At 36.4% G+C, this 12,976-nt stretch overlaps 1 protein-coding gene across 7 annotated transcripts in view; it reads left to right on the top strand.

Moving 5' to 3' along the window:
* The window catches only part of LOC105479670 (Rho GTPase activating protein 24), a 531,861-nt gene that overhangs the window by 464,658 nt on the left and 54,227 nt on the right, over positions 1-12,976 (top strand). For all 7 annotated transcript variants that reach the window (XM_071092610.1, XM_071092608.1, XM_071092611.1 and 4 more), the window contains one exon: positions 5,178-5,385. In XM_071092610.1, coding sequence (XP_070948711.1) covers positions 5,178-5,385 — 208 coding nt within the window. The remainder of the gene's footprint in view (positions 1-5,177; positions 5,386-12,976) is intronic.

The following is a 12,976-nucleotide window of genomic DNA, read 5'->3' as shown; positions in this document are numbered from 1 at the left end:
AGATGTCACAGTGCCTGGCACACAGTGGATATCACCTAAACATTGTTGACTGAATGGAAGATGAAGAGGCTGAGATCAGCTTGTGGGGACTTTATTTCATAAAAAGGAATGTGGTTGCAAAGACAGGCTGGTGGACACCATTGGAAGAGGTGAAGCAGAAGAGTGGCATGATCCAATTGAAATATTATGAAGTCCACCATGGCAGCACTTGGCTGGCTTGGGAACTCTGCTCTTCAAAAAATCATAGGAGAAATACTGAATATCTAACCTAATGCAGTGGTAAGGAGCTTGGAGGCGATCAGCATGGTGATTAAATGAGTAGCTTGAAGGAAAGAGGAATGTAGGTGGATTCTCAGATGGCACTTCAATGTTTTAGGGGAATAGCTTGTATGTACTGATAACCAAAATTAGGATTAAAAGACACAGAACAGGTTTTTAAAAAGAGATGACTTATTCAGCTTTAGAAATTTTGAGTTTGAAAATGTTTGAGCTATCCCTATTGAGAGTTCTACTGGGCACCCAGAAATCCAATGCTGGAAATTATAGCAATAGCCCAAATTGAGATACAAACCTGAAAATAATTAATATGTAGTGAAATTAAGTGGAGTCTAGTAGAGTAACTGTATCGGGTTAAGTAAAAACGGAGCTGAGGACAGAACCCAGATAACTATTAAAGAGTGTAGTAGTTAGCATAGTCAAGAAAGAGACTGAGAAGGGCATTGAGAGGCAAAAATCATGTAACATGTGAAGTGTCAGGAAGAAGAAGGAGACTGACAGTTTTAAAGGGAGTGAGACAAGAAGTAATACAAAGAACAAATTTGGCTGTCAATGATTTGGCAATTAGGAAGTTATTGGTGACCGTGGAAAAAGCCATTTTATTGTTATAACTGGGTCAGATATCAAATTGCAAAAGTTAGAAAGTGGATAGAAAATGATGAAAAGGAGACAGAGTCACATACTTCACTGGGAATTGAGGAGCAAAGAGAATATGTAGTTACAGGGCACAGAGTCGAAGAAGGTTTAGATTCATCTTTGCTTATTTCTTTTCAGGAAGAATGAAATATGAATGTATTTATAGCATCACAGTCACTCACTTCACAGGCAGCCTCTAGCTATTGGCTCTATAAATTACATGTAAAGGGAGACCCTCTCAAACCCTGAAGGCTGTGGCGGTTTCTCTCTTGCTTGTTCCACTGGAAACAACCACCTACCAGTATAATAAATTCACCTGTGTGATTTACTTTCTCAATCCAGTGAAAAGTCACATCCTGGGTGATGTTTTATGACATATCAATGTACTTTCACATGGAGGAGAGGTAGGCATGATATTCATCACCGCCCACAAATACTGGGGACGGTTTTGTCAGAGTGTGTGAAAACTTGCTGGGAGTTTAAGTGGACATAGCTGGAACTGTTCGCGTGACCCACATCCCAGGGAGTATTGTTAATAATCTACTAGTCACTGTGTCCTTTCTTCATGCTGTTAGCTGGGGGTAGCACATGACCTTTGTGCTTTTGTGTTAATTTTAAAATTTGAAGTTTCACTGCTCCCTCAAGAAAATTTTTAAATAAATCTGTTTTTTTTAAATGATTTTTTCCCATCAATAGCTTTCCTCCCAAGGAACATTCTTATGCAGAAGGGCAACCTACATCTACCATTTTAAGCCAGAAATATTTGGCACACTCTATTTCCAGTGCTACAGAATGGGGAGTATACGTCTATTAAAATTCTTTACTCATTCTTTGCAAGACCAGTTCTACAGCAGAAAACTCATTTTCCGACAGGAATTTTAAACCATATATACATGTTGTCTACATGCTTTAAAACTTTTTTACATATTATACTGCTATATTAAAGGCATCAGCTTTTTAAAAAGGAAATTGCTTTGGGGGACATCATGCTCATTGAAGCTCCAGAGTATTTTCCTTCTTTTTTTTTTCCTGACCTCCCCCAACTCCCAATTTACATTTTCTCAGCACAAATCATTGATCCTAATGTGATGGGAGGAATTGAGGTCAGAAAGCTAATAAATGGCAGGTGTCTTCCTCCATTGCTGTTTTCAGCCATTGTGCATACTACACAGTATTGTGTAATAGACACTGAGTGGCTCTGATATCCCACTGCCTCAAACAAGCCTTAGCTCCACCATTTACTGCTGTGTGACATTTGGCAAGTTACTTGACCTTTCTGTACTTCAAGCTCCTCCTCCTTAAAGTGCAAGGAATGGTGGTGCCTGCCTCACAAGGTGTTATGAATTTTAAATGAGAGAAATGCAGGTAAACTGCTTGTAACGTGCCTGGCATATGTAAGTACAGCTTAGCTATTATCACTTTTTAAAAGCACAAAAAAGGTACATGGTTTTACTCGGTTGTAGAATGTACTAATATTTTTAATTACTAGAAAATGAGGACTCACGATTGTGATTAAATACATAGGAAAAGGACTGATATTCAGGAATGAGCAAAGATTTTAAAGCTAAATAAATCTGAATGTGGACTTCCATTCTGCCACTTGGTGCTCTGTAACTAACCTTAGACAGATTGTTTCATCTCTCTGAGCCCAAATTTTCCGAGTGAAAAAGAGAGAATGATAGTTACCTTACATGTTTCTTATAAAGATGAGAGAATATTGTGAGGGACTCAGAGTATAATAAATACTTAATGAATTTAAGTTTCTTGCTATAGTTTTAAATTCTTATTTTATTATAAAGGCAAACCTGCATGCACAAGAAAGTAAAAAGGAAACCAAATACACGTCTAAAGCAAAACACCCCTTTCTTTATTGCTTCCTTGAGTTGTTGGGAAAAGAAAAAAAATCCTGAAAGCTTTAAGAAAAGAATGTTTGACTGTTTTTCATTACTGTATAAACCCGAATTTTGGAAGTTTTGTTCATGTTTGTAGCACACAGAGTCATTGAATTGCAACATCTTTAGTAGATTTTCTGTTGGATTTGGAGAGAACCCTTAGGTAATATATTTATCAATCGAAAGCAAAAATCCAAAGTAAAAAAAAAAAAAAACACACATACATAAAATTTATTTCCAAATGTCAACATATTATTTTCTTAAATGATCTGTAAGTCTTCTAAAAGGCTATTTACTTAATTTTGGCAGGATATAGTTCAAACAGTAGAGGCAAATAAGCATGACGTTTGTTTTCAAAGCTCTCCACAGGAAGGGTCTATATTCTCCAACATAGCCAATTTGTAAACCTTATTATTAAAACACTAGAATATCTCCAAAAATTGTTATTACCATTGAATGGATTAGAATTTTGTTTTGCTGAAGGAATAGAAAACTGGCTTAAACGCACATCAGCTTGTTTTTCTCACATTAAAAGCTATCTGGACAAAGGTGCGGCCAGTATTGGATCAGTAGTTCAATAAATTCAGCCTCAGCATATCTGTTAATCTTTTAGCCTTTCCCTTGTGATTGTTGCCTGATGGACAAAAGATGACTATAACAAGAGCCTGTATCATGCCCAAGTTGAAGACAGGCAAAAGGAGTGATTGACAATTACAAATGCTTTTCCTTTTCATCAAGAAGAGCAAGTCTTCCTAAAGGCTACAAGAAGACTTATTGACCAGGACTGTGGCACGTGACCACCCCTCTGCAAGGGAAGTGGAAGAAGTATTTAATTGTCTAGCTTCTATAATGGAAATGTCAAGGGAGAAGGGGATGTCAGTGTCTGTTGGAGTTGGTGAATAATGTTTGATACACGATTATCAAGGAACTATTTGTTCTAAAGTCTACAAACCAAGCTAACTAGACCTGTTGTCTGCTCTAATCTTTACTGCCCTTAGAAAACACTATTTCTAATTCTGCTTTATATGCTTGAATATTGACAATAATGTTACTCAACATTATTTCCTAAATGGAATATATGTATTTCATTAGTGCTAAATTTTATACTAGTTGTAGAATAGTTGTGTTTCCTGTTATCGTTTCTACCTGAGCTAAGAATATTTTCTTTGGTAACAATTCTTTATTGCTTGAAATGTGACAGTTTTGCACTAATGAATCCATAAAGACATTATGTTACAGGTGGGGGGGCAAAGCATCTGTTGGTATGATCTAATCCTTAACCTAATGGCTGTTAAATAGTTCCCCACACATTCTGAAGTCTTACCTAATTTCAACATGCACCACTTACTTTTCTTCCCCTTTTATGAAACTCCTTAGACCATTACAATAATTTCATGACATTCATTCCATCTGGGAACATTGGAGTCACATTTGCTTTGGCTGTTTTCCCCCCCTTTCTCATAGGTTGATAATTTTTACCAAGCTACTACCTAATATTAATATATTTCAAAAATATAATCTCTTAATTAGTGAAGTCCTGAGGATGAAATAGTGACTGTTTTTGGCTCAGGTGTATACACCAAGGAATGTATGGTTTGTAGGTATTGCAAAATCATTAATAAATCTAACTAAAACTTGGCCTGCTTTTTACTGCCACCATGTACTGCCAATTCTAAACAATGTACTTGATAAAATTCCCTACCTGTTAGGGCAAGTCACTATGAGCCCACCTCTCCACTTTTAGTATGCTCTGCTTTGTTAATTTCAATTTTTCACTTTCAAATAAGTTAATAGTTTAAGACATGCAAACAGTGTCTGAAATATTTTGTATGGGAGAAAATTCAGGGTTTCTTTTCCTGGTTTTATCACCTTGATTACAGTCATGGCATCACAACTTGAGTAAAAACAAAAGGGGAAAAAAGAAATAGGATTTAAGTGTAAATTGGACATAAATATAAAACTGTAATAAAGGTAGAATTTGACTATTTTCTGCAGCATATTTCTGCTTTTAAGCTATTGAATACCATTTCTTTCCTAAAAGGAAAAAAAAAAAAATGAAAACCCCAAACTCAAGTTACATTTATTACAGTTTTTCTTATTTCAAAATGGATATCTCAAACTCTGTATTTCTGTTTTGGTTTTGGGCTAAATATAGAATACAAGAAAGGGGCAGCACAAGGTAAATTCATACCATTTGAGGAATTGTATATAATGAATTTGATTGTATAATAATGTGAAATACTGAATGTTAAGTGCTTGCTAGCATTCCAATCTTTGTTTTTCTGTTATATTGAATTAAAACAACAACAACAACAACAACAAAGTGGGAAGAGATAAATTTTTCAAGTTCACTGTAATCCTTTACTTTTTTAGGCATTTTTGGACAGAAACTGGAGGATACTGTTCGTTATGAGAAGAGATACGGAAACCGTCTGGCTCCGATGTTGGTGGAGCAGTGCGTGGACTTTATCCGACAAAGGGGGCTGAAAGAAGAGGGTCTCTTTCGACTGCCAGGTCAGGCTAATCTTGTTAAGGAGCTCCAAGATGCCTTTGACTGTGGGGAGAAGCCATCATTTGACAGGTAGAGTCACAATTTTACTAACCATCTTCACTGAGAAGTTCAGACTGAATTGACAGGATGCGGTGAGCTGAGGAGGCATAACCTTGATTGATGTGTGTCAACAGTTTGCAACATAGATTATTTGCCTGCAGGAGTTTGCATTGTTTCTATTAAATTACAAAGTCAAAAATTTGGCACCTTAGATATCTTTCTCTTCCATACTTTCCATCTTAAAACATTCTTTTTTGTTCTTTTTCTTTGGTACTAAAGTAAAACTGTATTAAACTTTTGCACTGGAAAAAGTGAACTTATAAAATAGAATTCTTCTCGTTTAATTTTTTTAAATTCTTTCCATTAAGGAACAATAAAAGTATTATGAGTAGAGATTGAAATATTTGCAATGTAATTTAAAATGAGTATTTCAATAATAACAAAAGCATTATATTTTTAAATATATAACTCTACTTTAATCTAGAATAGTTTTACAGGGAAACAAGGAGAAGTACAGCATGGTGAAAATAAAAGAATAATGGCAGCCCAGAAAAGAAAATATAAAGCATTTCTAACTCCACAAATTAAGAGTTAATCCTGGCTAATATTTTGTGAATTATCTTCTTCTCTTTACTTTTTAAACGCTTAGTAGAAAAAGTAAAATTCCATCATAATATTATCAACATTATATACCAAAAATGTTTCCATATTAATAGCTGAAAAATACCCACTTATTCTAATATATTTTAACTTAACATTTTATCATTAACAAATTCTGTGTCTTTTTAAATATCTAATATTTCACTCTACAGGTATATTATTCACAACTATTTCAATATTGTTGGACATTTACATTATGACATTTTCATTATTATAAGTACTATTGTAGTGGATATACATTTCCATAAATACTTTCTATTTTTGAATTACTTAGGATAAATTCTCAGCATTGGAATTTTTGGATAAGAGTAATCCTGATACTTGAAAATTAAAAATATCCTACTGTCTTAGTCCATTCAGGCTGTCATAACAAAATATCATAAACGGAGTGGTTTATAAACAAAATTTATTTCTGAAAATTCTGGATTCTGAAAATTCACAGTCAAGGCACTGGCAAATCCGTGTCTGATGAGAACTTGATATCAGTTCATAGATGGTACCTTTTCACTGTGCCCTCAGATGGTGGAAAGTACAGGGCAGCTCTCTCTGGGGCCTCTTTTTTTAAATTTTATTAGACTTTAAGTTCTGGGATACACTTGCAGAACATGCAGGTTTGTTACATAGGTATACACGTGCTGTGGTGTTTGCTGCACCCATCAACCTGTCATCTACACTGGGTATTTCTCCTAATGTTATCCCTCCCCTTGCCCCTGCACCCCCCAACAGGCCCTGGTGTGTGATGTTCCCCTCCCTGTGTCCATGTGTTCTCATTGCACAATCCCACTTATGAGTGAGAACATGCAGTGTTTGGTTTTCTGTTCCTGTGTTAGTTTGCTGAGAATGACGGTTTCCAGCTTCATCCATGTCGCTGCAAAGGACATGGACTCATCCTTTTTTGTGGCTGCATAGTATTCCATGGTGTACATGTGCCACATTTTCTTAATCCAGTCTATCATTGATGGGCATTTGGGTTAGTTCCAAGTCTATGCAATTGTGAACAGTGCTGCAATAAACATACGTGTGCATGTCTTTATAGGAGAATGATTTATAATGCTTTAGGTATATACCCAGTAATGGGATTGCTGGGTCAAATAGTATTTCTGGTTCTAGATCTTTGAGGAATCATCACACGGTCTTCCACAATGGTTGAACTAATTTACATACCCACCAACAGTGTAAAAGTGTTCCTATTTCTCTGCATCCTCTCCAGCACCTGTTGTTTCCTGACTTTTTAATGATCGTCATTCTAACTGGCATGAGATGGTATCTCCTTGTGGTTTTGATTTGCATTTCTTTAATGACCAGTGATGATGAGCTTTTTTTCATAAGTTTGTTGGCCACATAAATGTCTTCTTTTGAGAAGTGTCTGTTCATTTCCTTCACCCACTTTTTGATGGGATTGTTTGTATTTTTCTTGTAAATTTGTTTAAGTTCCTTGTAGATTCTGGATATTAGCCCTTTGTGAGATGGATAGATTGCAAAAATTTTCCCCCATTCTGTAGGTTGCCTGTTCACTCTGATGATAGTTTCTTTTGCTGTGCAGAAGCTCTTTAGTTTAATTAGATCCCATTTGTCAAATTTGGGTTTTGTTGCCATTGCTCTGGTGTTTTAGTCATGAAGTCTTTGTCTGAGGCCTCTTTTTAAAAAAATGTCTAAACACAAATTCAATGAGTTGTAGACATAAACCGAACTTGTGACTGTGGGTAATAACAAAGCACAGTTTAGTTATAATTATGAAAATCATGAAATCAGAATGCAAAAGAAAGCCTTTATAAAGATGAACTTTATGAATGATGACATGAATATCATCATTAAAGATGGCTTAGTTTTCTTTTTTTCTTTTTTTTCTTTCTTTCTTTTTTTTTTTTTTTTTTTGAGATGGAGTTTCGCTCTTGTTGCCCAGGCTAGAGTGCAATGGCACGATCTTGGCTCACCACAACCTCCACCTCCTGGATTCAAGCAATTCTCCTGCAATTCTCCTGCCTCAGCCTCCTGAGTAACTGGGATTACAGGCATGTGCCAACATGCCTGGCTAATTTTGTATTTTTAGTAGAGACGGGGTTTCTCCATGTTGGTCAGGCTGGTCTTGAACTGCCGAGCTCAGGTGATCCACCCCACTCAGCCTCCCAAAGTGCTGGGATTACAGGCCTGAGCCACCATGCCTGACCTTTTTCTTTTTTTGAAACAGAGTCTTGCTCTGTCGCCACACACTGGAGTGCAATAGCATGATCTCAGCTCACTGCAACCTCCACCTCACTGGTTCAAGCCATTCTCCTGCCTCAGCCTCCCGAGTAGCTGGGATTATAGGCATGTGCCACCATGCCTGGCCATTTTTTGTATTTTTTTTTGTTGAGATGGGGTTTCACCATGTTGGCCAGGCTGGTCTCAAGGCCTAGGTTTCTATATGTCTCAAGGTCTGCTTTGTATTTAGAATAAATAGTGCAACGAGTGTAAATAACAAACAAAAGCATTACATATGAAAAGGGCTGGGCACAGTGGCTCGTGCCTGTAATCCCAGCATTTGGGGAGGCTGTGGTGGGAGGATCACGAGGTCAGGAGTTCGAAACCAGCCTGGCCAACATGGTGAAACCTTGTCTCTACTAAAAATACCAAAATTAGTCAGGTGTGATAGCAGGCGCCTGTAATCCCAGCTTCTCAGGAAGCTGAGGCAGGAGAAACTCTTGAACCTGGGAGCCAGAGGTTGCAGTGAGCCGAAATCAGGCCACTGCACTCCAGCCTGGGCAACAGGGCAAGACTCCATCTAAAAAAAAAAAAAAAAATTATAGATGAAAAGAAACATTTTTAAAATTACTGGAGACCTTAATATTTAAAATAAACTTATAATTTGTCCTTTTCCTTTATAAAGTAAAAAATAATTTACTATTCTGTGTTAGTCTGTTTTCATGCTGCTGACAAAGACATACCTGAGACTAGGTAATTTATATAGGATAAAGGTTTAATTAATAACGTACAGTTCCACGTGGCTGGGGAGGCCTCACAATCATGGCAGAAGGCAAGGAGGATCAAGTCGCATCTTATGTGGACGTTGGCAGGCAAAAAGAGGAGCTTATGCAAGGAAAACTCTTGTTTTTAAAACCATCAGATCTTGTGAGACTCATTCACTATCATGAGAACAGCCTGGGAAAGACCTGCCCCATGATTCAATCACCTCCCACCAGGGTCCTCCCATGACACATGGGAATTGTGGGAATTACAATTCAAGATGAGATCTGAGACACAGCCAAACCATATCATATTCCTTCATTTTTGAGGTTTTATTTTTATTTATTTATTTTATTTTATTTTTATTATTATAAATATATGTCTTCTGTTTTACTTTTTTCAATTTTTATTTTAGAATTGCATGCAGGTTTGTTACAAAGGTATACTGTATGATGCTGAGGTTTGGAGCATGAATGAATCCGTAACCCAAGTAGTGAGCATAGTATGCCAATAGGTAGTTTATTTCAACCCTTAGTGCCCTCTCTCCTACTCCTCTCTTGTATTCCCCAGTATCTGTTGTTCCCATTTTTATGTCCATGTTTACCCAATGTTTAGTTCCCACTTATAAGGGAGAACATGGGGTATTTGGTTTTCTGTTTCTTCATTAGTTCACTTAGTTTAATGGTTTCCAGCTGCATCTATGTTGCAGCAGAAGACATTATTTCATTCTTTTTGATGGCTGCATAGTATTCCATGGTATATATGTACCACTTTTGCTTTATCCAGTCCACCATTGATGGGCACTTGGGTTGATTTCGTGTCTTTACTATTGTGAACAGCACTGAAAGGAACACATTGGTGTATGTGTCTTTTTGGTAAAATAATTTATTTTCCTTTGGATGTGTACCTACTAGTGGGACTGCTGGGTGGAATAGTAAGTTCAGCTATCACTTCCTTGAGAAATCTCCAAATTGCTCTCCACAGTGGCTGAACTGATTTACATTCCCATTAACTGATTAAGTGTTCCCTTTTCTCCTTGGACTCACCAACATCTGTTTTTTGTTTTTTGTTTTTTGTTTTTTGTTTTTGGCTTTTTAACAAAAGCTGATTACTGTGAGATGATATTTCATTGTGGTTTTGATTTATATTTCTCTGATTGGTGATGATGAGCATTTTTTCATATGTTAGTTGGCATCTTGTATGTCTTCTTTTAAGAAGTGTCTGTTCATGTCCTTTGCCCCTTTTTTTAATGGTTTATTTGGTTTTTGTTTTTTGGTATTTTTGTTGTTTTGTTTTGTTTTTGTTTATTTTGCTTGTTGATTTGTTTAAGTTCCTTATAGATTCTGGATATTAGACCTTTGACAGATGCACAGTTTGTGAATATTTTATCCCTTTCTGTAGGTTGTCTATTTACTCCCTTGATAGTTTCTTTTGCTGTGTAGAAGTTCTCTAGTTTAATTAGGTCTCATTTGTCAATTATTTTTGTTGCAATTGCTTTTGAAGACTTGGCCATACATTTTTTGCCAAGGTCTGGGACATCTTTTATAAGAGCATTAATCCTATTCATGAAGGCAGAGCCTTGATCACCTCCCAAAGGCTCTACCTCCTAATATAATCACAGTGGTGATCAAGTGTCAACATATGAATTTGGGGAAACACAAGCATTCAGACCATAGTACATGCTAAGTGTTGTTTCTCTGTGAAAGTGTAGAATTAGTACACGGATAGACACATGGTGAGTATACAAACTGTTGTAGTCTTTGTAAAGCAATTTGATAATATATTTCAGGAGCATTCATGCAGGCAATTCCAATCCCAGAAAAAGATGAGATATGTAGAGCAAACGTAAGTGCAAAGTTGTTTATTACAAATAGTGTAGCAATAAAAACTGAACACCAATTTATTATCTCCCTGTGAGTGTGGTTATCAAATAATGGTGCATTCATATAAGAAAATATTACACAGTTTTAACATTTTAGGACAATTGCAATTACATAATGATAAATGGAAAAATAAAACAGGATCAATTAATTGATTAAAGCCCTGTCTTTTACAAAGAGTATTACAAATAGTTTACAAGGATTCATAAATTTACTGTGAGAGAAAAAATATAGGTGGAGGTACAGAAATGAATTCAGAACAAGGATCACAGAACAAATTTCAAGACTGTAAATACACTTTTTGCTGAGGAGCCACATCTCTTATTCTATACTTTAAAAAGAAAATCGGATCAATAGTTATATAGGTCAGTGCCATCCACAGCATACAAACAATGACTTATGCAGGAGAAATGTTCATTTTTAGTGCCAAAATTAGCAAGAAATATGTCAGTAGGATCTCATAATAGAATATTGTGTAATGGGATAAGCAACATCCTCTACAAAGAACTTCATGAGACAATAATGAGTTTCAGTGCCCTCTTTTAATATTTATATATGGCTAATTATATGACATTGACATTATTGCAAAACATATTTATTAAAATTGTTTTTCCATGGGCATTTATAATTTGGTTCTTATAGCAGATTTTTTGCTAATGTAGGGGAATTGAGAAATATTTTCTATATTTTAGGATACTTGTAAGAACAGATGTGCCCCGTGAGCAGTTATCTCCAAATCAAGTTCTTGATAACCATTGGCTGACAATAAAAAATATCGTCCAAAGTTTATAAAATGTGACCCTACTTATCCCTTTATAAAATGTATGCATTTTTGCATAAAACACACCAATGTATAAACAGACTGAAGAAATCATTAAAAAAGATTTCTATTGCCAAAAGACTCTATGAGGTGCTGGGTCTTTCAGAAGTCTTAACAGGAGTGTTATACTCACACCCATCATTTGACTTTTTCCTTTAAGCTATGTTTTCCTGTCAGCACCCTTGATTTCCTATGGCCATTTCCTACATTGAGACTCTTTGACCAGTTAGAGATACTGTCTGTCTTAGGGCTGACGGAGTTTCTCAAAATTCTACAAAATGAAACAGTCTCTTTTTTAGGTCACGTTGCTCTTGCACTTACCTTAACATATGCACAAATAAAAGAAGCCAATTAATACATTCAGCATTTGGCCTGAAAACCTCCTTAGCCAGGGCCACAAGTTCACCAGGAATGTTCTCTATGTTCCAAGTTACTGCAGTCGATAGTCTTGTTAATTTTTCCAGCACTGTTTAATAAGCATTTACCTTTCTCTAGCCTCTAACAGCAATTATTTTCACTGTTCGCCAAGCTCTTAGTAATAGTTTCCTCACTGGCTGTGCAGACTCTGCCTGGTTCCAGTGCCAATACCCAAACCATATTTTAGGTTTTTGTTGCAGCAGCACCCAATTTCTAGTACCAATGACTGTTTGAGGTATCTATTGCTTCATACCAAACCAATCCAAATGTTTTTAGTTTAAAACAACTTTTTCAGATTCTGCACGTGGGCAATGCTCGGCAGAAAGGCTCTGTCTCTGTTCCACTTGGTATTGGATGCTGCAATTTAGGGCAGCTACCGTATCCTAGAGAGCTTTACTGACAAAACAGGTGCCTAAGTTGGGTTGGGTAGAATAGCCGATGGCTGATTGAGTCTCTTGCTTTCTCTTCTCAGTCTTGTATCCTTCAGGGCTCCTCCCTATAGCTGATGGTTGAAACTCTTTACACCGTGGCTCAGGACTGAAAGATAGTAAGGGTGGAAGCTACAAGACCTTTAAGGGGTAGGCCCAGAACTGATGCAATGTCACATCCACTGCATACGCTTCGTCAATGGCAAATCACGAGACCAAATCAGCTTAAAAAGGAGAGAAAGCTGACTCTACTTCTTGATAGAAATAATGTTATGGATATATAAGGATGAGAGAAATTATCAACAGTCACCTTTGTGAACAATCTACCTTATTCATTCATTCGACAAATAATTTAGGAATGTTAACTATGTCTTAGACACTGTTCTAGATGAAAGAGACAAGGTGCATTCTCTTCTGGGATTTGCATTATGAGTCATAGGCAGATAAACAATAAACAGCAAATATATAAATAA

Source organism: Macaca nemestrina, chromosome 3, assembly GCF_043159975.1.
Source record: "Macaca nemestrina isolate mMacNem1 chromosome 3, mMacNem.hap1, whole genome shotgun sequence".
NCBI lineage: Eukaryota > Metazoa > Chordata > Mammalia > Primates > Cercopithecidae > Macaca > Macaca nemestrina.
The sequence above is the reverse complement of the archived record's forward strand: the minus strand, read 5'-3'. Positions and strand labels throughout refer to the sequence as shown.